At 34.6% G+C, this 23,289-nt stretch overlaps 1 protein-coding gene across 1 annotated transcript; it reads left to right on the top strand.

Annotated features, from left to right (window-relative positions):
• The first annotated feature begins 12,599 nt into the window (after positions 1–12,599).
• On the top strand, positions 12,600–21,039 carry LOC136043436 (keratin-associated protein 19-2-like). The gene is made up of 3 exons (XM_065728348.1): positions 12,600–12,747; positions 18,382–18,502; positions 20,746–21,039. The coding sequence occupies exons 1-3, from the start codon at positions 12,727–12,729 to the stop codon at positions 20,958–20,960; spliced, it is 357 nt and encodes a 118-aa protein (XP_065584420.1). The 5' UTR covers positions 12,600–12,726; the 3' UTR covers positions 20,961–21,039.
• The last annotated feature ends 2,250 nt before the right edge of the window (positions 21,040–23,289 follow it).

The raw sequence follows: 23,289 nt of genomic DNA, 5'->3' as shown, positions 1-23,289 counted from the left end.
TTTGGATCCCAAGAAAATAACTCTACAAAACATGCTTGCACAGTTCTCTTGAATTTCATTCATTTGGCAAAAGATTCTGCTCATATCCCGGCAGCTTTGTTTTTGGATATTCGTAAAGCTTTGAATTCCTTGACTCATTGGATTCTTCTTTGGAAATTATCACAAATTGGTATTAGATCAAATGCTTTCTCTTGGTTTGAATCATATCTTCCTCGTAGGCCTATTTCAATTGATCTGATTTTCTGGAGCCGTTCTAAGTATATTATGGCATCCCTGAGGGATCTGTTCTTTGCCCCATTTTATTTCTGACGTATGTTAATGGTCTGATTTCGGCAGTCAAAACACCAGGCCTCTGGCATGCTTATGTTTGCTCGTGTTCTAATACTACTTCTAATGAAGATGTTCTTGTTGCTTTTGCTGATGGCAGCACTCTTGAAACCCTTGGGAAGACGGAATGTGATATCGAGTCTAACCTTGTGGCAATATTTGAGAGACTTATTTAATGACTCGATACGAATTACTTGCGCTTGAATGTTGGTAAGTCACATTTTATTATTTTTTCTCGAATTGGTATACCTTTCCCTTAGCTTACACACCTTCAGATGTCACATGGCTCCTTGTGTAGACCAGAGAATTGGATAGTCCAGTTTCTTGGTATCGTGCTTGATTAGAACCTTTCATTTAGAAACCATACAGCCATAATTAGGATAAGGTATCACAGATTTTGGGTATCTTTGAAAACATAGACACACTTTTCCTGGATCTATTCTGGAGCTTCTTTTTTTTCTGCCTCGACCAGTCATATGTTTCTTATTGCCCCATTGTATTGATGTCTACTTTTCCGTCTGCACTGCGGTCATTTTCTGTCATGCATAATAAAGCACGGCGTCTAGTTATGGACACTAACTCTTGTGTTTCTAGTGGACACTAACTTTCTAGTTATGGACTGCTTCTTTTGTGTTTCATCAGATTTACGGCAATCTTCTAAAATATCTTCAAAAAACTCCTAATTGTGATTCAGCTCCATATAGCCTCCGTTTTTTCTTATAATATCTGCATTCTTCCTACACCTACTATTCAATTAGATTTCAATACCCTCATTGCTTGTCAACAGGTCTGGGGTTCACCATCTTCTTCAGTACAGAGATGCCACTCGTTTGGTACTTTTAAAAGGATTCTTAAGGACAATTTAGTTAACAATCAAATAGAATAGTATTTTGTTGTTTTTTTTGCCCTTTTCTCTGAGGAGTTAATGTCCCCTGAGTGTTTGTTTAATGATCTATGGCTGTCTTCTCTGCGCTTTGACTCCCAGTTCTCAGGTATGTTCTCTTTTTTTTTTATCTCATATGCTATATGGCTTTTGTTCTCTTTTTTGGTTGTTGCTTGTATTGTATTTTCTTTTTTTGTACTTCGGCCAAGGAGCCTTTTGAGGGGCAATAAGAGTATTGTATTTCCAGTTTGTATTTATTAATTAATAAAACTCTGAATTCTGAACTCATTGACGCCTTGTGTGCTTATGGATACGCTGGAGGAACAAAGGTTTAAGGTAAGTTTCCTAATATATTAGTGATCTGCCCTTTTGAAAGTTTACACGCGCATAGTGTGTTTTAGTTTAGTTAAACTTCCAAAATATCTCTAAAATTTTCACTTTAATGGCCTTAACCTGAATTGCAGTCGCAGTAGAAGTAGTGGCTGTAGTAGTAGCAGTAGTAGTAGCATTAATAGTCGTAGTGGTAGTAGTTGCAGTAGCAACGCGCAATATTTCCTTTTGGTGAATTGAGAGCCCTCATCATTCCCTGAAAGTTTGAAGTTAATAACCTAAGCGGGCCCTGATATACATCCTTTTGACAACTTGCATGTACTTTGTTTTAGTAAACGTGTGTTTCGATTTAGTTGCAAAACTGTCCTTAATATTTTCGAAATCATAGTTCTACAAATTAGCTTCTTACAAAATATTTGTGACAATTCCTTCTATACGAAATGCCTTACTGAAAAAAAAAAATAAGCATAGACTATACATAGACTTTACCTTACACGGACATTCCTTGGGCCATGGATTAGGCTGCTTGCGATGTTTTGTTTGTTACCGAGGTAACTTGTATCGACGGAGTGTCAAAGAAACTTCTGAGGGGCACATGTCATTGGAAGTTAAAAGTTCTTTTGTCATTTTTAAGAGTCAAAGGTCATCCTCCATGCGACCCATATTTACCCAAATACATCAGATACAAATTCCGAGATATTCATTTGTCCAGAACAGTTGAAAGGTCCAACAGCTATGGCACTGGCGATGACACACCCCCTCACAGACTTTGGGGCATGGGGTACAAATTATTCATTTTTCCAATTATATAGGATTTGTTGTTAGGAAAGAAGGGGGACCTTTCACCCTGGGTGTTAAAGAGCATAAGGGTACCAAGATGAGGCTTTCAGGGATAATTGAGACTTTCAGGGTATGACGGGAGGGATCTCCAAGAGACCAAAAGGCAAAATACATATACTGCTGCTACTATTACTATTACCACTATTCATACTACCAGCACTAGTACCACTACTACTAACACTACTGCTTCTGTTGAGAGGGAAATTAAACTAAATCAAAATACTCTATGTACACGCAGGTTGTTGAAAGAGCGAATCTCAGAACAGTTAAGAGTATACCCTGGTGAGTGCCCTTGCAAGAATAGGTGGTTATAAGTGGATTGAGCTTTTTTGGTGCTCGGAGAGGGTTTGGGGTCTCCGCTTCGTCATAAGACTCTTTTTCTGTCTGTTTCTCTAACAGGAAAATCAGGTGACAGGAAGTCACGTTGCCTACGTGACTTCGTGGTAACATCAGTGGTAATACTTTTCCTAACCAAAACTATGACTTCTAATAACGCTGCACGGTGACATTGAGGAGTTTCACTCTTCGAAGAAATTATAGCCATGGATACGAAACTGTATTGGCACTGGCTTAAGATTGACACGTAATTTCTGTGGGTTTAGTCTTTTTTGGTAGGGTTTTTGCATAGAGAACCCCTTCCTAGCTAATTTGTCTATTATGGGTTTTCTCCCCATATTAGCATAATATTTGTAGGCATGGAAATGTAGTGAGTCAAAAGTAATAGACTTGGGATTGTCTGTATAGGATATCTACTCTTGTTGATAGAAGAGCATAGTCAAGTGTGGAATACCATGTTGTGCCGAAGCTGGGCCCAAGATTATGCGAAGTTTCCATTAAGCTGGTGGGGTTGGGGAGTTCTTGCTCTCTGGTTCTAAGCCTTCTTCAACGCTTCATGTAGACTTGAGAAGATGTGTTGATCCACCTGCTGAACTGGTTCTGGAACTACTGCTTTTCTTGAGGCCAAAAAATGTCAATAATTTAAAGAATATGAAAATTCCCACTTGGGACGTTACAACATTAAAAAAGTGACTATAGTATCAGCATTTCGACTGAGGAATTTAGACGCTTCAAACTACACTTACCAGGAGTTTCAGAAACTCACGTTAAACGTAAAGAAAATGGAGAAAACATTAAAATATGAATTAAGGGCTATGAAATGGAGGCCATGGACAAAAATTCCAAAGATCTGGATGCAGAGGTGATGCTGGGTTAACCCGAAGTTCAATCAAGTAGACAGCTTTCCTTACCTATGCAATATAAATATCAAAGATGTTAGGTTCAGTTGACATGTTAAAAGTAGAATAGCTTAGGGTCAGGGTGTTTTTTTACAATGAAAAAAAGTTTGGAAGAATAAAAAGATAAGCGAACGAACCAAAATTAGAATATTGGAAGCTACAGCGATGACAGTGCTCAAGTATGGTTCAGAAGCATGGGTACTCTGAAAAACAGAGGAATGTTTGCTATAATATATATATACATATATATATATATATATATATATATATATATATATATATATATATATATATATATATATATATATATATATATATATACATATATATATATATATATATATATATATATATATATATATATATATATATATATATATATATATATATATATATATATATATAAATAATATATATATATATATATTACATACAATATATATTACTATTATTGCTTATATATAAAAAGAAAAATAATAGAAGAAGAATAAGAAGAAAGATTAACCCAAATGACTTTTCATTAACCTTTTGAATACACTGATGGAGTGGCAATCTTGGATATTCTTCAGAAGAGTTCCACACCCTAATACATGCGTACATAGGGCTAAAAGCTGACCTCACGGTTGGAGCTCTAACGACCAATAAAACTTCAGAGTTACGAGTTCCACGAAGATTTACAATAATTTAGGGTTGTAACAATTTTGAAAAACAAGAGGGGAGTTGGCCATGAAGATATTTATGAACAAAAATAGCACAATGTAGCAAATACTATGGACAGAACCTAAGGAGAGAATTTGTTGACGTACTAATTGACGGGTCTTTTCATGAAGAAGAGAAAGTGGTTTAAATAGGGATGGGAAAGTACTCATCCAAACAATAGAACAGCAATTCATGTACGGCTGTATGAGAGAACTATAAAGAAGCTTTAAAATACATCCAGGAAAAATATAACTTAGCTTACGTAACTTACCTAAGTTTCTTCACCCTTTTAATCTGAGAAGGTTAATATGGCTCTTAAATGAAAGATTCTCATGGACAAGAACTCCTAGAAACCTAAAAAACCTATTCTGTGATCTAAAAGTGATACCTTTAGAACTTGGAATAATATTCAAGCCAGGAAATTGCAAGCCAATTCTGGAAAAAAACGAAAATTGAGACTTAGAAAAATCCAGAGCGATACAATTTGCTTCAAACCACTCATAAGCTCTGTCCATCAGTATTTGAATCCTTATGACCAAATTATTTTGATCCCGCTCGGTACAAACAAGCGTACTATCATCAGCAAATGCAAATAAATGAGCATTTTGTTCAATATATATTAAATAAGGATACTGCAACTCATCCGGGTGACATCTATTGCAACAGGACCAAGGATACACCCTTGTAGACTTCCAAAGTCTGTTTCGGCCTTAATATTAGACCCTCGATCGAAAGAAATAAACCGGTCATGAAGATAAGATTGCAACCATTTTAATGATTCTTCCTGAACATCAAAATGCGAAAATTTTACTCATACATAGCACTAATTACTTTAATGCATTTGTCTGGTATATAAGGATAAGACATTTGCTAAAGCTCTTCTATCAACAGAATCAAACACTTACTCATAATCTATAAAACTTAGAACCATAGGTGTTTGACAGCTAAGGCACTTCTCAATTATTAATCTAGAGTGAAAATTTGGTCAACACTTCCTCTACCTTTTCTAAAACTGCTCTTAAAACTTTGTCCCCAGCATCTCTCTGTCTAAATAGTATCATAATACTAAGTAAGTTGCTGCCTACAGAGACCAGGCTAATGCCTTGATAATTACGACACTCACTCTTATCACCTTTCATATACGGAGGTTTAATTAAGGTTTTCCTAAGATCGCCAGGTACTTACCCCTTTTCAAAAAGTATATTCATAGTCTTCAGTAAGTTATTACTAACCCCAAGTCATCATATTTAAGAAACTCATTTACCACACTATCAGAACCTAGGGTCTTTTTATTTTCTAGTCCTTTTAGTACTATCCCTAATTCTTCCTCACAAAACAAATATTCCTCTACATCCAAGGTACCAAAAACTTTCCATTTTCCTCTGTATTTTTTCCTGCAACTGTGTCTCAGTTTAGCACATTCTCAAAATGATCCACCCATCGTTCTTTAATTCTTTCCTTATCACTAATTGTGGACCCGATCCTATCTTTAGCTGGGACAAGTCCAGATTGACTAGTCCCTATCAGTTTATTAACATGGCAGTACAATGTTTTACTATTAGGGTGTCTAGCTATATCTTAAAATCTTTGGTAATTTTATCCATGCCCTCCACTTCACACATCCTTAGTTAATATTTTAACACTTTCTCCACTTTCTTTACATTACGTTTGTTTTCTTGTGATCTATCACTCAGATAATTCTAGTATAAACCCCTTTTCCTCTCTATTAAATATAGAGCTTTTTGACTAATATTTCTTGCTGTTTTCATTACTGGCTGTATTATTATCTGGCTGTTATATTTATGTGATATTAACTTTCTTCCCTAAAGTACCATCAGCAACTTTGCAATCTGTTTTTCTGAAATTATTCCAACCATCTTCCATATTGTCAAATTTTAAACTCTCAAGCTTAGTATTCAACTGCTCCTGGAAAGGTTTTCTCAAATTCTCATCATGGATTCTACCAGCATCATCACTTCGCGGAAGGTTGTTACCCTTCCAAAATTTATGCTTTAAATTAACCCTAGACACTACTAGATAGTAATATTTACTTTTAACATCACTAACAGAACTACTATATACCGTAGTAACTTGCATTAATCGTACCAGTCTTCAGTTCAATATAACTTAATCAATAAGGTTTGCTGTCTTACCATCACATGAATACCATATAAACTTAGCGACATTTTATTACCAAACACAGTATTGGTTAAATCTAGATTGTTATATCTACAAAATTGCAATAGTCTGTGGCCATTACTGTTTTCTTTTCCTACACCAAATTTAACCAGGCTAGGATACCATCTGTACCTATTTCTACCCACCTGGGCGTTATAAACCTCGAACAAAAGCACCATATTTCTAGTTTGGGCCCCGTCTATTTTCTCCTGTAGCTATAAGTAAAATTTATCTGAGTCACTAGTATTTCCGTCAGTTGGTTCAACAGGGACATATATTCCTTTAACGGATATCCTAAACTTTTTAGTCATAAAATAATCAATTAGTATTCTATTATTAATACCTTCCCAGCGTAAACATGACTTAGCAGTTTCCTAATTTATCATGAGCCCTATTCCTTGTCTATGTATCCCATTCTGCCTGCCTTAGTAAACAAATTCTATGTTACCAAATTTTATGCTTTCTACTTTGGGGATATGAGTATTTGAGTTTGTAGCAAGTCCAGTTCGAATTGTCTAAATTCGTTAGTCAAAATGTCGATACTGTAGTCAATTTTTAACGTCGCAACATTCCAAGTGCCAAGTTTTATGTTATTTAAATCATTGAAATTATTTTAGCCTCATAAAAAGCAATGATCCTGGATACCAGTGCAGGACGGATATCACCATATTTTCTCAAGTCTACACCAAAGCGCTTAAGCCGGCTTAGAGCCAGACATTAAGAAGCATCTGAGACCTTCATAATGAATGGATTATCTTATGCAATCCTGCGCCCACCTTGGTCACAACATGGATTTCAGCACTTGACGATGCTCTTCTATCAATAAGAGTCGAAATCTTGCACAGACAGTCCCTAGCCTATTACTTCCGACTCATTATATATTCATGCCTAAGAACAGTGTGCTACTACGGAGATGAGCCCATAGCAGAAAAATTAGCTAGGAAAAGCTTTTTCAGCCCGAAAACGCCCTTCAAAACAGATCAAGCCCATAAAATTATCCATTCATCAGGATCCTGTGCAGATGCTGTGTCGTTTACTAGGCTATAATTTCCTCAAGTGGCACTACTCCTCAAGTGAAAATAGAGTTGACCACAAGGCCTCCAGTCTTGCAGATACCCTGAAAGGGTGGTAGAGCCCTTTACAGAGGCCGTTGTCCATAGATCTGGATTTTATGCGCTGCCCCAGTTGTCTTTCTATGGAGGATTTCCTCACGATAGTGTTCTGCGCCCCCAGGCAATTTAACCCATTACTGGGAGAAGGTTTGTAACTCATAGGACATGTGAAAATTCCAGTGGGCACTGTTGAGCGTGCATTTGAGGGCCCTTCTTGATCCTCCACCTGTTTTTATGGCCCCGGGTGAGGGTACCCCAGTTTCTATTATGGACCCTCAGCGACAAGGTCCATCCTTGGTCCTTGCCTCCTATAGAGGTACATTACATATCTGTAGGGCGCTCTCCTATCACCCTCTGGGAACACGTGGAGTGGCCTTGAGGAGCCCTTAAGGAGCAGTAGACCCAAAAAGTTTTTCTTTGCTGAAACAGAAGAAGAATAGTGAATAGAGAGAGGTTTTGACGAGCGGGCATTCCCCCTCACATACGGAGTAATTTATATTTCTTTTAAGTTTTGATTTTGTTCCTTATTTCAGCTGAAATTTTTTTTTTCTTTTTTATTACTTGCCTTTTTGTTTATACAACTACACAAAAAATTGTGAATTTGACTTTCCTATCACAGGAGACAAAATAATGCTAACTTTTTAATGTTTCGGAGTCTATAGATCGTGTTGCATTTGGGTCTCTACATAGTTCTAGAAGACAAATAGAAAAATTCTGCCAATTAATAAATGCAAATTTTAGGCCTATCCTTAAAATTTTCAGTTTGATGCAAATAGAGCTATGGCAAAATTCGTAATTAAAAACGATTTTCAAAGGGCTTGTGCTGTTCACTAGAGTTTATTGTGGTCTTTGATAATATTAGGCTGGGTGAAATCTTGAAGTATTTATGCTATTTTTTCGTCTTTTTTTAAATTTATTGGAAAATTTTTGCAACATCACTACAGCTCTTGTAATAAGCCTCCAAACTTGTAGCATGATTTAAAATTTGAAAGTTGTCCAAGCAAGGCATACAAAGCGATTTTTGATCCTCCTCTATCTGGGAAAGTGAAATTAATACCTCCCTTAAAGTAAAGTTTCAGGTTAGGTTATATAACTCAAACTCTCAGAGTGCATCACCAAGAGGAAAAAAACAAAACAACAAACAATGAAAATTTATTTAATCAATTTTAGACATCAAAGTTGAGGGGAGAAAATCCTCTATACAACGGAGTCGTTTGGGGGGGGGGCAGTTTCTACCCAATAATATGGAGAAAATTATCCATCTAATTGATAAATAGACCATTTGATCAGCCATAAAGTTCTCTTTTCAAATATTGATTAAAAAAGGCATTTTTTCTTACTAAATTAAAGAACCGTATAAAAATCTATGACAAGCAGAAATAAACCTTAAAATAGTCTATGCTGAAAATGAACAAAAATTACTATTAATGAATACACCAAGCTAAAACGAGCCAGTGGCGTCAATTGGGAGGGGGAGGGAGGACTTTTTACTACCCTCTCGACTTTGAAAAAAACTTTTTCTGGTATTTTGGTTGTTAAAATTCAATTGAGGAAAATTTTCAAATCCTTGATATGGAGTATAAACGAATTGGTCTTCGATTTAATGAGAGTAAGACTGAGTTACTGGTGTTCAATCGCTGTTCATATTGGCCGACAAATGTTCTGTTAAGTTAACATGTTATTAATGCACAATATGCACCGACGTATCTTGGTGAACCGAATGGGCCGAATCTTTGCGCCACGCGTCAATTTCTGAAAGAGGTTTTTTTTGCCAGAAAATTTAGGAATGCCTATGGTTTACTAGTTATGTTAAAGCATAAATTTAACCACCGCATTTTGGCTACCGTTTATAATGCGTTTGCTGTTCCACATTTACTCGCCCTTGCACCATTTTAGTCTTTTCTTACTGCTTCAGATATTGAGCATTTAGGAGAGTGTTTCTACAAGTATAAGAAATGTTTGACCAGCTGCCTCTCTGGACTAAAAACAGTTCCCTATCTTCACGGCACGGAGCTTCTAGTGTAGTGTCCGTTGTGCAGAAAAGAAATGACAGATATCGGAGGCAGATTATTGTTGAAAGAATATATAGATTATTGGTGAAAATACATATATATATATATATATATATATATATATATATATATATATATATATATATATATATATATATATATATATATATATATATATATATATATATATATATATATATATATATATATATATATATATATATATATATATATCAAACAGTTTGTGGTAACGAACTGTAGTAAGGAGCGACCCGGCTCAATAGTGAACGAAACTCTAAAAAACGGAACTTCGATGCTAAAAGATATATCAAAAGAATCGAATTTTTATGCTGATTTTAAATATATAAGCTTCATCGAATTTAGTCTTTGTCATGAAAAGTTACGAGCCTGAGAAAACTTGCCTTATTTTTTAAAGTAGGGGGTAACACCCCCTAAACGTCATAGGATCTTAACGAAAATCACACCATCGCATTCAGCGTATCAGAGAACCCTATAGAAAAAATTTCAAGGTCCAATCTACAAAAATGTGGAATTTCGTATTTTTTGCCATAACACAAATCACGGGTGCGTGTTTATTTGTTTGTTTGTTTTTTTTTCCAGGGGTCATCGTATCGAACAAGTGGTCCTAGAGTGTTGCAAGAGGGCTCACTCTAACGGAAATGAAAAGTTCTAGTGCCCTTTTTAAGTGACCAAAAAAATTGGAGGGCACCTAGGCCCCCTCCCACGCTCATTTTTTCCCAAAGTCAATGGATCAAAATTTTGAGATAGCCATTTTTGTTCCGCATAGTCAAAAACCGTAATAACTATGTCTTTAGGGATGGCTTACCCCCCACAGTCCCTGGGGGAGGGGCTGCAAGTTACAAACTTGACCAATGTTTACATACAGTAATGGTTAGTGGGACTGGGAAGTGTACCGACGTGATCAAAGGGATTTTTTTGGTTTGGGTGTGGGGTTCAGGAGAGGGGGCTATATGGGAGGATCTTTCCTTGGAGGAATATTTCATGGGGGAAGAGAAATTCAATGAAAAGGGTGCAGGATTTTCTAGCATTACTATTAAAAAAAAACAATGAAAATATAAACATGCAAAAGTTTTTTTTCAATTGAAAGTAAGGAAAAGCATTAAAACGAACAGAGATTATTACGCATATGAGGGGTTCTAAAAATACTTTAGCATAAAGAGCGACGTATTTAGGGGGAGATAAATATTTCGCTCTTTATGCTAAAAAAAAAATTAAGTAATTTCAACTATTTATTCTACGGCCTTTCTGATTCAGGGGTCATTCTTAAAGAATTGGGACAAAACAAGATTTAGCGTGAAGAGCGAGGTATTAACGAGGGGACCAACCCCCTCATATATATAATCAAAAATATAATAATATAAAAGTTTGTTACGTAAGTTAATTCTTAAGTTACGTATATTTTTTACTAATAAAAACGCTCGTTAAAAATTAAAAGATCTAGATGCCTTTTTAAGTAACAGAAAAATTGGAGGGCAACTAGGCCTCCTTCCCCACCCTTTATTTCTCAAAATCGTTTGATCAAAACTAAGAGAAAGCCATTTAGCCAAAAAAAAGAATTAATATGCAAATTTCATTTTAATAATTTATGTACGGAGAGCCAAAATCAGAAATGCATTAATTCAAAAATTTTCAGAAATTAAATAAAAAACCAAGTTTTTTGAAATGAAAGTAAGCAGCGACATTAAAACTTAAAACGAACAGAAATTACTCCGTATATGAAAGGGGCTTTTCCTCCTCGACACCCCGCTCCTTGCGCTAAAGTTTGATTCTTTCTTGCAACTCTACTTTTTAAAACAATAAAAAACTTTAGCGTAAAGAGCAGGGTATCGAGGAGGAAAAGCCCCTTTCATATAAGGAGTAATTTCTGTTCGTTTTAAGCTTTAATGTCGCTCCTTACTTTCATTTCAAAAAACTTGTTTTTTTTATTTAATATATATATATATATATATATATATATATATATATATATAAATATATATATATATATATATATATATATATATATATATATATATATATATATATATATATATATATATATATATATATATATATATATATATATAAAAGAATAATTACGATTGCATTTGGTGAATATAAAACCATTCTTTCACAAACATAGGTCTCACATTTCCATGTTTTGGAAGCTGCTGAGACTTGTCATATAGGTTTACCCCAATTGACTTTACTATAGAAGAATAATTACGATCGGATTTGATTAATATATAACCATTCTTTCATAGGTATCATATTTTCATTTTTTTGGGGTTTGCTGACACTTGTCATATTGGTTTACCCCAATTGACATCACTAAAGATGAGGACTTATGGATTCTGAAACTTCCCATCAAGCTGTTTAAGTGGAATCAATTTCTCCTCCAATAACATTTGGAGGCTCTCTGATTTCCAGGCCCCTGAGGAGTTTGCGGTCATACTCATCTTTTAAGTGGTTTTAAAGAGTAAGCTCACATGTAATAAGAGCAGTGAATTCCAAAATTAATGAAAAAATTTTATTTGTTTCATGATGTTCATTTGATATTCATTTAATAAACCTTCAAAATAAGAAAATATTAGAAATTTGGGAAGGAACTGTATCAGTAAGTGTTAACAGACCTAAGATGGGTTCAGAGGGAGAAAATACAATTATTGTGACGTCCTTAGTACTTGAGCGATAATCCAATAGGCTAATATATAGATAACACTTCATTACGAGGCAACAAGGCGCCGTACCATGAATAACAATTTAAGATATAAAAAAAATAAAAAAAGTACTAAGCCTAATTAATTAGCCGTTGCGCTAGGATACAACACTAAGAATAGCGAATAAAAAATAAATTACTACGGAAGAAGGTCATATTAATGAAGCTTTTGATCATTCAACAGTGAAGTGACTTTTATGGGTTTTGTACTAATTTGCTGTTTACTTTTACTCTTTAAATTTTTGACTGCTAACCTTGATTGAAAATTGTGAAATAACTGCAACAAGAATATATATAGTTTGAAAATGTGTGTAGCGAATCAAAGTGCAATTGTGTGTTGGTGAGATAAACAACTCAGTATAATTACAAAATGAGGGTTTTAATGTCAATGGTAAGTAACTTACCACATTTTTACTCAAACTAAGCCCACCATCTTTATTAGTGTTTGCATAGTATGAAAATAAAGATGAATTTCAGTTTAGATACATTTCTTAGGATTTTTTCTCAGGGATTAAACACCTTTCACGGGCTGTGGATGGGGGAACAAAAAAAAAGAGAAAAGTATTTATTTAGCAGTTCTCAGTTTAAAAGTACAGAAGTAAAATAAATTTGTTATCTCATTTTGTTTTGTTCTATCATTAGTTTCTGCTTTTTTTTTGGGTTATTATCGCTCCACGGAAAATATGTTGAATATCTTTGCTTTACGGTTCACTTTTTATCCAAGAAGATTTGCATCATACCTAACTGCTAAGGCGTCTTAATTCGGGCTACCAAAATATGCTTGTTAACTCACTATTTTTCACAATAATTGTTAAAAAATGTGTGTTTTAAAATGTCACACAGCAATTTTGCGTCAGTGAAATGAAGACTTCAGTATAACTGTAAAAATGAAAATTTTTGTCTCCATTGCAGGTAAACTTGTAAAATGTCATATACTTAAAAAAGATGAGATACTCTTTTCCAAGGCATCATAAAAATTGAAATTAATTCTTGACATTTTGAAAGTATGGTTTTGCAATTGCATTCAATTCAAATTACAATTGACATTAATATAATTACGTCTCTGATGGTCTCAACTCCTTTCAAGGGGAAAAGGGATAAGCCAAAACAAAGAACTGTTAGTGATTGCTTTTAATTTTTTTTATTTTTATTTTTATTACATTTAGCAACATTTAGTTTTATGTAATTTAATTAAATACAATAAAACAAGTTTTTTCAACTGAAAGTAAGGAGTGACATCAAAACTTAAAACGCACAGAAATTACTTCGTATATGAAAGAGGCTGCTTCCTCATCAACGCCCCGCTCTTTACGCTAAAGTTTTTTACTGTTTTAGAAAGAAGAATTGAGAGAAAGAGTCAAACTTTAGCGTAAAGAGCGGGGCGTTGATGAGGAAGCAGCCTCTTTCATATACGAAGTAATTTCTGTGCGTTTTAAGTTTTAGTGTCGCTCCTTACTTTCAGTTGAAAAAACTTGTTTTTTTGTATTTAATTTCTGAACGTTTTTGAATCAATGCATGTTTTGATTTTGGCTCTCCGCAGAGGAATAATCAAAACGAAATTTGAATATTTTTTTTTTGGGGGGGGGGGGGGGGCTAAATGGCTTTCTCAAAATTTTGATCGAATGATTTTGAGAAAAAAAGAGCGGGGGCGAAGCCTAGTTGCCCTCCGATTTTTTGGTTAATTAAAAAGGCAACTAGAACTTTTAATTTTTTACGAATCTTTTTATTGGTAAAAGATTTACGTAGCTTATAAATTAAGTTACGTAAAGAACTTTTGTATTCTCATGTTTTTATTACATATATGAGGGGATTCGCCCCATCGTCAGTACCTCGCTCTTTACACTAAAGCTTAAATTTTATCCCAATCCATTAAGAATGACCCCTGAATCACAAAAGCCGTAGAATAAATAGTTGAAATTACTAAAAATACTTTAGCGTAAAGAGCTAGGTATCATAAGGAGGTGAGCCCCTTATATGGGTAATAATTTCTGTTTGTTTTAAGTTTTATTGCTGTTCCTTACTTCCAGCTGAAAAAGCTTTTTCACATTTATTTTTTTTTTTTTTTAAATAATGCTAGTAAATCCTGCTCTCCCTTCATGGAAGTTTTCTTTTCCCATGACAAATTCTCGATGGAAAGTTCCCCCAGCATATCCCCCTCTTCTCAACCCCTCCCCCCAACCAAAAAAATCCTCCTGAAAACGCCTGTATACTTCCCAATAACCATTACTATATGTAAGCACAGGTCAAAGTTTGTAACTTGTTGCCCCTCCCACGGGGACTGTGGGGGAGTAAGTCGTCCCCAAAGACATAGTTATAAGGTTTTTCGACTACGCTGTATAAAATGGCTATCTCAGAATTTTGATCCGTTGACTTTGGTAAAATAATTAGCGTGGGAGGGGGCCTAGGTGCCCTCCAATTTTTTTGGTAACTTAAAAAGGGCACTAGAACTTTTCATTTCCGTTAGAATGAGCCCTCTTGCAACATTCTAGGACAACTGGGTCGATACGATCACCCCTGGGGAAAAAAAAACAACAAAAAAACAAAAAACAAAAAAACAAATAAACACGCATCCGTGATCTGCCTTCTGGCAAAAAATGCAAAATTCCACATTTTTGTAGATAGGAGCTCGAAACTTCTACAATAGGGTTCTCTGATACGCTGAATCTGATGGTGTGATTTTCGTTAAGATTCTATGACTTTTAGGGGGTGTTTCCCCCTATTTTCTAAAATAACGCAAATTTTCTCAGGCTCGTAACTTTTGATGGGTAAGACTAAACTTGATGAAACTTATATATTTAAAATCAGCATTAAAATGCGATTCTTTTGATGTAGCTAATGGTATTAAAATTTCGTTTTTCAGAGTTTTGGTTACTATTGAGCCGGGTCGCTCCTTACTACAGTTCGTTACCACGAACTGTTTGATTAGAAAGCGGTATTCAGTTTCAGGCACACACCTTGGCAATTGTTACTAGTCCAGGACTTTTAGCTCAAAAAAGGGTCGAACCCGGACGAAATTGCAATATAAACGAAAATGGTACCAAAATGATCAGAAAAAAATTCTGTACAACATACTAAAAGTCCCCATAAATCCGAGTGGGACGAGTACCCGAAAAACAGGGGAAAAGGGGGAAATGCGGGGGAAAATGGGAAAAATGCCGAACATGCCCAGAAAATAGTTTAAAGTGAGTTTTCTGGGGTTTTCACATACGCTGATTACGAAATTGACATCTAAAATTCAGTATAGAAAAAGAGTACTACGGAAAACGGGGGAACAGGGGAAAGAGGGGAGAAAAGAGAAGAATACAGGGTAGGGGTAGAAAGCGGTTTGAAAGATATTTTCTGGGGTATTCCTATCTGGTGATTACGAAATTGAGAAATAAAATGATATAAAAAAATTGATTAACATAAAACGGGGAAATGGGGGGGGGAGGGGAAAAGGGAAATATACAGGGTAGGGGTAGAAAGCATGTGGAAATGTGTTTTCTGGGGTTTTTCTATCTGCTGATCACGAAACTGACCCCTAAAATGAAGGAAAGAAAACGAGAACCATGAAAACCGAACAAAACTGGAGGAAACAACGGAAAAGGGGAAGGGAGGCCTGACTCCTGAGCCAGCTGCTAATGGCTAATAAGTAGGCCTATGGACAAAATAACTCGCTTAAGTATCAAACTTGTACTTTCTTGAATCACAGACATTTCTTACAACCATTTGAATTACTAAACATAAAGAAAACAACCGCTTGGCAGTTATATATAAAATGGCTATTATATGTAAAATTTGCACTTTCGAAGGCAGTATAGTTGACTTGAAAAACACAGCATTGATATCACTAGTCGAGCTCCTCGTCTTCGACAATCTCGTTGTCCCTGTTCAAACAGTTGATACCATGACATTCTCCGCACGCGAACGTACACGCTAATCCATTTTTCTTGCAGCTGCATCGCGAGTTCTCGCAGCCTGTCTTACAGTTGCATCTCACGACACTCAAAAGAGTCTGAGGTGCGGGCAACAAATGGGTCATCACAGGTGAGTATTTATGGTCTCTGAGGACCCAACCCCAGTCAGCCGGGTCGAGGTCAGCTGGTTCCCCTTTCCAACGGGATACCTGGAGGCGCACTCGCTGGGAGTGGAATGAAGCTGCAGCTTCGGTTGGCGGAAGCCTTTCAGGCTTAACAAACGCCGTAGTATTAGACGAAGAAAATTTTTCCAAGAAAATTCGATGTCGCAGCTTAGTGAGATCTTCGTTTGGTCGTGCTTTATGCAAGCTGAGGAGAAGATATTCACCCGCTTTCACAATTTCATCTTTGGACGATGATTCATCCAAAAACACTTTGCATTTTTTTCTGAACACTTCGCTCTTCTTCAAAAGAGGTAGCACAGCTTGCTTTCCAAGTCCGAAAACTCGTGAGGTCGTGTCTCATCCCAAGAGTGCGTGCCCTACCAGAAGCAGCCTGGATACTTCTCCCATTTTTTTTTGCACTACTGCTTAGGTCTAAAAACAGTAATTTGACGTTTTGTAACGGGTATCTGAAGCCATTTGTATTTTTTATTAGAAAATCAGGGTTTAAATTTAAGTGCTAAAAATTTTATTCATAAATATGCAACCTGTTTTTTTTTTTTTTTTTTTTTTTTTTTTTTTTTTTTTTTTTTTTTTTTTTTTTTTTTTTTTTTTTACACGGAATAGGCCTAAGTTGAAACGTTTCCAAAAACCGTTTTGGTAGGAGGTATGCAGGGACCAGCAACATGGCCCAACCCTAAAAAATCCAAAATTTTTCTTGGTTTTTTGTCACCTCTTATTAAAATTATCAATATTTTTTTTATTATTCCTCCTCCAAACAAAAAAAATCCTGCCTAGGTGCCTAGCTGGTGGTAAGGCGCTTTCGTGGAATTACTAGTTTCAAAAACGATGTCACTATTTAGTATTGCACCACTTATATTAAAGTCTTTTCTTTCTCTTCTTCTATACTATTTGTCAAATAGTCCTATCAATTAACAATGCTAAGGATCTCTTCCAGCAACTGGATTGATTCCTATTACTACCCTTTATTTCATCGTCATCACTGGTCCTGCAGCCAGTTTTATGAAATATTATACATAGGATTTAAAAAGTAATCCTAACATACTTGAGAATAAACTTCTTAATTAAAATCTATTTCTCGACGCAAAATTTAATCTTAAATTTTTCTAAGTGAATAGTGATATATATATATATATATATATATATATATATATATATATATATATATATATATATATATATATATATATATATATATGACTTATACTTATTGACGACATGACTGCCTGTCCATGGATTATTCTTTATGGTTGATTGTGTATGGCTATGCTGTTTGACCTATGTGATTGTATGGATGAGTAGGGTTAAGGTCTCATTCAAGTATTAATCACTAATTTAGGAAAACAGTCTTCCTTTTCTCCTTCTGTCTCTCTCTTTTTTTTTTCTTTTTTTTTGTGTGTTTGTGCTGTTGCATTGGTGATTTCTCTTTTCATGATATATATATATATATATATATATATATATATATATATATATATATATATATATATATATATATATATATATATATATATATATATATATATATATATATATTTGTATGTGTATTTGTATATATGTGTGAATAAAAATTATCTGTGTGTATGTGTGCATAACAAAAATAAGTGTATGTTGCATTTGCAGCTAAGCTTTTCAAGGTAAAATTTCAATTTTTTTTCAATTTTATAAGACAAAAGGTTAATTTGCAAAAAATTTGTTTTCACACCTTTACCCCGTCCTTTGGAAACCACATTTTCTGGCCAATAATACCCAATAGTCTTTAAAAAACAAAACGGGTGATCGGACTCTGTTTATGTTAATTTGTAAAAAAATGAAATTATTTTTTGATAGTTTCTGACAAAGGATTAATTACACCAATTGAATCGACCAGTTAAGTAGCGATATTTTTAATTTATTACTTAATGTAACATGTGGTATGAAACCTGATATATCGCTTAATCTTTTCAGCTCGTTTGCTTCACCTTCGTGTGCTTCATCAGTTTTGCAGCTGCCCGGCCAAGGGGTGGAGCCATATCTGGGGCACAGCAAGATGATCCATTAGCAGTTATTGGACAGGGGCCACAAGAAGGTATGATATTCGTCTAAGTTAAAACAAAAGGGGTATTACATATAGATATAAAAAACAAAAATAAATTTGTCTCGCCAGATTAGTTACTGTTCGAAGAAATTTCCTCCCTCTGTATAGTCATATTTTTTTTTGATGTTCCTATTGTAACAGTATAATTGTCAATTAATGGTCTTACGGCAGTGTAGCAAATAATATTAGGTATCACATAATTAGAAGAAGGAATTGAACCTTACCTGCATCAATAGATGATCAGGAATCAACTGTAATTTATCAATATTCAATCTGATTCTTTGTCCTGTTTCCGGTTCGCTCAAATTGAATTGCATACCTAACTGACTATAATGCTTACACAAAAACATTAAACAATAACGCGCGAAAAATACACGTAAACAAAAAAAAAAAAAATGCCCAATACCGTGCTTTTACAACCAACTGAAAAATATATAGAGGTAATTTCCATATATAATTGACTACACAATTTTTCATAATTTTTAAAAATATATACGATTGTTTAAGTTTTCTCCTAATAACCTCAAACAATGAGATTTAATTTATTGCGTCTTATTTTTCATTATAACTACGTAAGTAATGCGAGCCATAGCAACGCATCGTAAATAAATAATATTCTTATGTGGCCAAATAATTAATATATATTGACGCCCTTCTTCATGTTAGACTGAGTTCTGAGTATGTTTTAACAGGTGTTAAAACATAATGTGTAAAAACTATACAAATAGGCCAGATAAGTTCCAAATAAACAAATGTAGATAACAAGAAAAACACAAGAGGGGTAAAAGAGTAAGAACATAACCCTAAATACTTTGCCTAAACTTAAAAGAGCCTTCTTGTTTATGTATATTTAAGCTTCTACTACAAAATGTAATTACTTACATTTTTTTCCTCATTTTGCTTTTTCGGTACTCAAACATTTATATTTAGGATTTGGTTGACAAATCTAAACAATCTTCCAATTAAATCAGTGTCTGAAGAAAAAGACGATACAATTGTTTTGAATTTTTACGGCTTAAAAATACATTTTGGAACCGAAAGTAAAGAAAATAACATCTATAAACCTTTTTTTGATTTTTATGCTCTTTAGCCTCACATCATGTCCTATACAATTTTTTCCTCCACAACATTTTGTTGATTATTTTAACACGACTTGGATGAAAAATAATTTTGGAAGGCTCATTTATTTTCAACCCTTATTAGGGTAATAGTGATGAGCTTTACTTGAAGGCTTGGCGGTGTGAGCAATTCTCTTCAATGTTCTACAAACTAGTAAGAGGTACCACCTCCAGTCAGTTGATTTTTTTAATTGTGCTTTTTGTATCATTTCTTATTTTAATTTTCACTACCAGGCCACGATTTTAGAATTTCTAGTCCTTCCAGGCACGGTTTGGTTTAAAAGAGAAAGAAATTGCATTTCATATAAACTCCAAAGCAAATTTGCATTCAAGATCTTCTGAAAAACCAAAAATAAAATTCATGGTTTTGACAAAAATAACATAAAGACTGACTTTAAAACAATCACGTTAAGACACTTTTTTATTCAATCTAGGGACGGTTTATTCAATTTTTTTTCTCAGACCTGCAGCAACAATTGCTGGGTCAGTTTTTCCTCTTATTTTAGCTGAACTTGCAGTTAATTTATTTTTTTATTGTTAGTACTATTAAGGTAAGGCTTTTTTTGACATTGTTTAATTCTCTTATAGATATTTCTGAGAGATTTTGAGAGGAATATTTGTTTGATTTACAATACCTGCTTATGTTCTCAATAGAAAAAAATTCTGAAGAGACATAACTTGAAGTACGTAATGTTAAATTGTAATGCTCATAATAACAGAAAAAAATAGTTCCAAACCATCACCTCTCCGAATTTATTGAAGAAGGGAGAAATAAAAAGGGTGAAAAAAAAGTGAAAAGATGAAAAATGGAAAAAATACCAAAAGCAAAGAAATAAATGGAATTTTTATCCGTAAAAATAATTCCCAAGAAAATAACCCTGATAAATAGGAAGCCAAACTTTGTCTAGTAACTACTAAACACATGTTTTATTATAGTCAGAATTTTGTCCAGAAAAGGTTTTCATGGGGATTGCTCCGCGATACACCGCAAAAACTGGTAGTTTTAAGATTTTTCAAAAGATATTCATAATGTTGCCACACTGTTTCTTTTTTGTTTAGCTTTGGCTACTTAAAATTTTTCTATAACAATGAGAATACTGAGTTATTATTATTTAGGAAACAAACAAAAAAGAGAGGAGAAGAGTGGATTTGGTGGTTTTGGAGGATATGGAGGTCATGGCTTTGGAAGCGGCTATGGCCATAGTGGATATGGAGGTTACAATGGAGGATACGGCCAAGGAGGCTATGGTGGTTTTGGCCAAGGAGGTTATGGTTACGGAGGCTACGGAGGCTATGGAGGATTTGGCCATGGATATGGTGGCTTTTTCTAAACAATGACTTAACTAAATCCTTGTGGAGTTTCTGGTCATAATTTTTTAACAGTAATTTAAATAAACATTATTTTTATTATTGCTTGTTCCAATTTAAGGTGAGGCAGAATTCAGGTGACAGATTGAATTTCAACTTTTTAATTCGAATTTAGAGATACAAGAGTTTCTCACCACAACTCTTTTTTAACTGTTTTTTAACTGTCACATATTGAATTTTTGGTTCTAGCTCTATCATACAGAGTAAATGATCCTAAAAACCGGCAAGGACTGATTCGACGGATAATTTTGAAATATAGGGTCCTTTTGTCCTTGAAAAAGACATTAATTTTTTTTTGTTATGTCAACAGAAACCGAGTAAGAATTAATTTACATTTTTTTTTACAAAGCAATTTTTTCAAAGAAAACACTCAGCCAGAAATAAGCAAAAATAAATTCAAATGATCTTCCAAACCTACAACTACCGTACAACACCATAGATAAATGAATGAAACCCAAAATGACAAAAATTGCAATAACTAACCGAGTCAATACCAACACAAGTATAAATAAGAATGCATATGGCTGACAACCGCCATGCCTTCTCAAGATCGGAGCATAATTAGTACTTTACTGATAAAAAACAACAAACAAATGACCATGAATTTTTGGCTTCTATTGAGCCGAGTCGCTCCTCACTTACAGTTCGTTACCATGAACTGTTTTATTTTGGCTCACCATTCAGGGTCAGAAACATTACCGCTTGACTGCCAACTGTAGGCAATCTTGTTTGGGAGTGAAATTGCAGTGGATTCTTTGCTTTCTTTATGTGCAGGTCAATTTCTACGTTGTCACACAAGTACAGTAACAAGCTATTTTACAAGGAAACTCTTCTGCTTTCTTCCAGAAGCTTACAGTTTTATACAGTTCTGATTAAAATTAAATAAAAAAAACAAGTTTTTTCAACTGAAAGTAAGGAGTGACATCAAAACTTAAAACGCACAGAAATTACTTCGTATATGAAAGAGGCTGCTTCCTCATCAACGCCCCGCTCTTTACGCTAAAGTTTGACTCTTTCTCTCAGTTCTTCTTTCTAAAACAGTAAAAAAACTTTAGCGTAAAGAGCGGGGCGTTGATGAGGAAGCAGCCTCTTTCATATACGAAGTAATTTCTGTGCGTTTTAAGTTTTGATGTCACTCCTTACTTTCAGTTGAAAAAACTTGTTTTTTTTTATTTAATTTCTGAACGTTTTTGAATCAATGCATGTTTTGATTTTGGCTCTCCGCAGAGGAATAATCAAAACGAAATTTGCATTTTTTTTTTTTTTTTTTGGCGCAATGGCTTTCTCATAATTTTGATCGAATGATTTTGAGAAAAAAAGAGCGGGGGACGAAGCCTAGTTGCCCCCCGATTTTTTGGTTAATTAAAAAGGCAACTAGAACTTTTAATTTTTTACGAATCTTTTTATTGGTAAAAGATTTACGTAACTTATAGATTAGCTTACCTAAAGAACTTTTGTATTCTCATGTTTTTATTACATATATGAGGGGATTCGCCCCATCGTCAGTACCTCGCTCTTTACACTAAAGCTTAAATTTTATCCCAATTCATTAAGAATGACCCCCTGAATCACAAAAGCCGTAGAATAAGTAGTTGAAATTACCGAAAATACTTTAGCGTAAAGAGCGAGGTATTAGAAGGAGGTGAGCCCCTCATATGGGTAATAATTTCTGTTTGTTTTAAGTTTTATTGCTGTTCCTTACTTCCAGCTGAAAAAGCTTTTTCACTTTTATTTTTTAATTGTTTTTTTTTAAATAATGCTAGTAAATCCTGCTCTCCCTTCATGGAAATTTTCTTCTCCCATTACAAATTCTCGAAGGAAAGTTCCCCCAGCATATCCCCCTCTTCTCAACCCCTCCCCCAAACCAAAAAAATCCTCCTGAAAACGCCTGTATACTTCCCAATAACCATTACTATATGTAAGCACTGGTCAAAGTTTGTAACTTGTTGCCCCTCCCACGGGGACTGTGGGGGAGTAAGTCGTCCCCAAAGACATAGTTATAAGGTTTTTCGACTACGCTGAATAAAATGGATATCTCAGAATTTTGATCCGTTGACTTTGGGAAAATAATTAGCGTGGGAGGGGGCCTAGGTGCCCTCCAATTTTTTTGGTCACTTAAAAAGGGCACTAGAACTTTTCATTTCCGTTAGAATGAGCCCTCTTGCAACATTCTAGGACAACTGGGTCGATACGATCACCCCTGGGAAAAAAAAAAACAAAAAAAAACAAAAAAACAAATAAACACGCATCCGTGATCTGCCTTCTGGCAAAAAATGCAAAATTCCACATTTT

The sequence above is a fragment of the Artemia franciscana genome, unplaced genomic scaffold, assembly GCF_032884065.1.
Source record: "Artemia franciscana unplaced genomic scaffold, ASM3288406v1 Scaffold_601, whole genome shotgun sequence".
In the NCBI taxonomy this organism is placed as follows: domain Eukaryota; kingdom Metazoa; phylum Arthropoda; class Branchiopoda; order Anostraca; family Artemiidae; genus Artemia; species Artemia franciscana.
The sequence above is the reverse complement of the archived record's forward strand: the minus strand, read 5'-3'. Positions and strand labels throughout refer to the sequence as shown.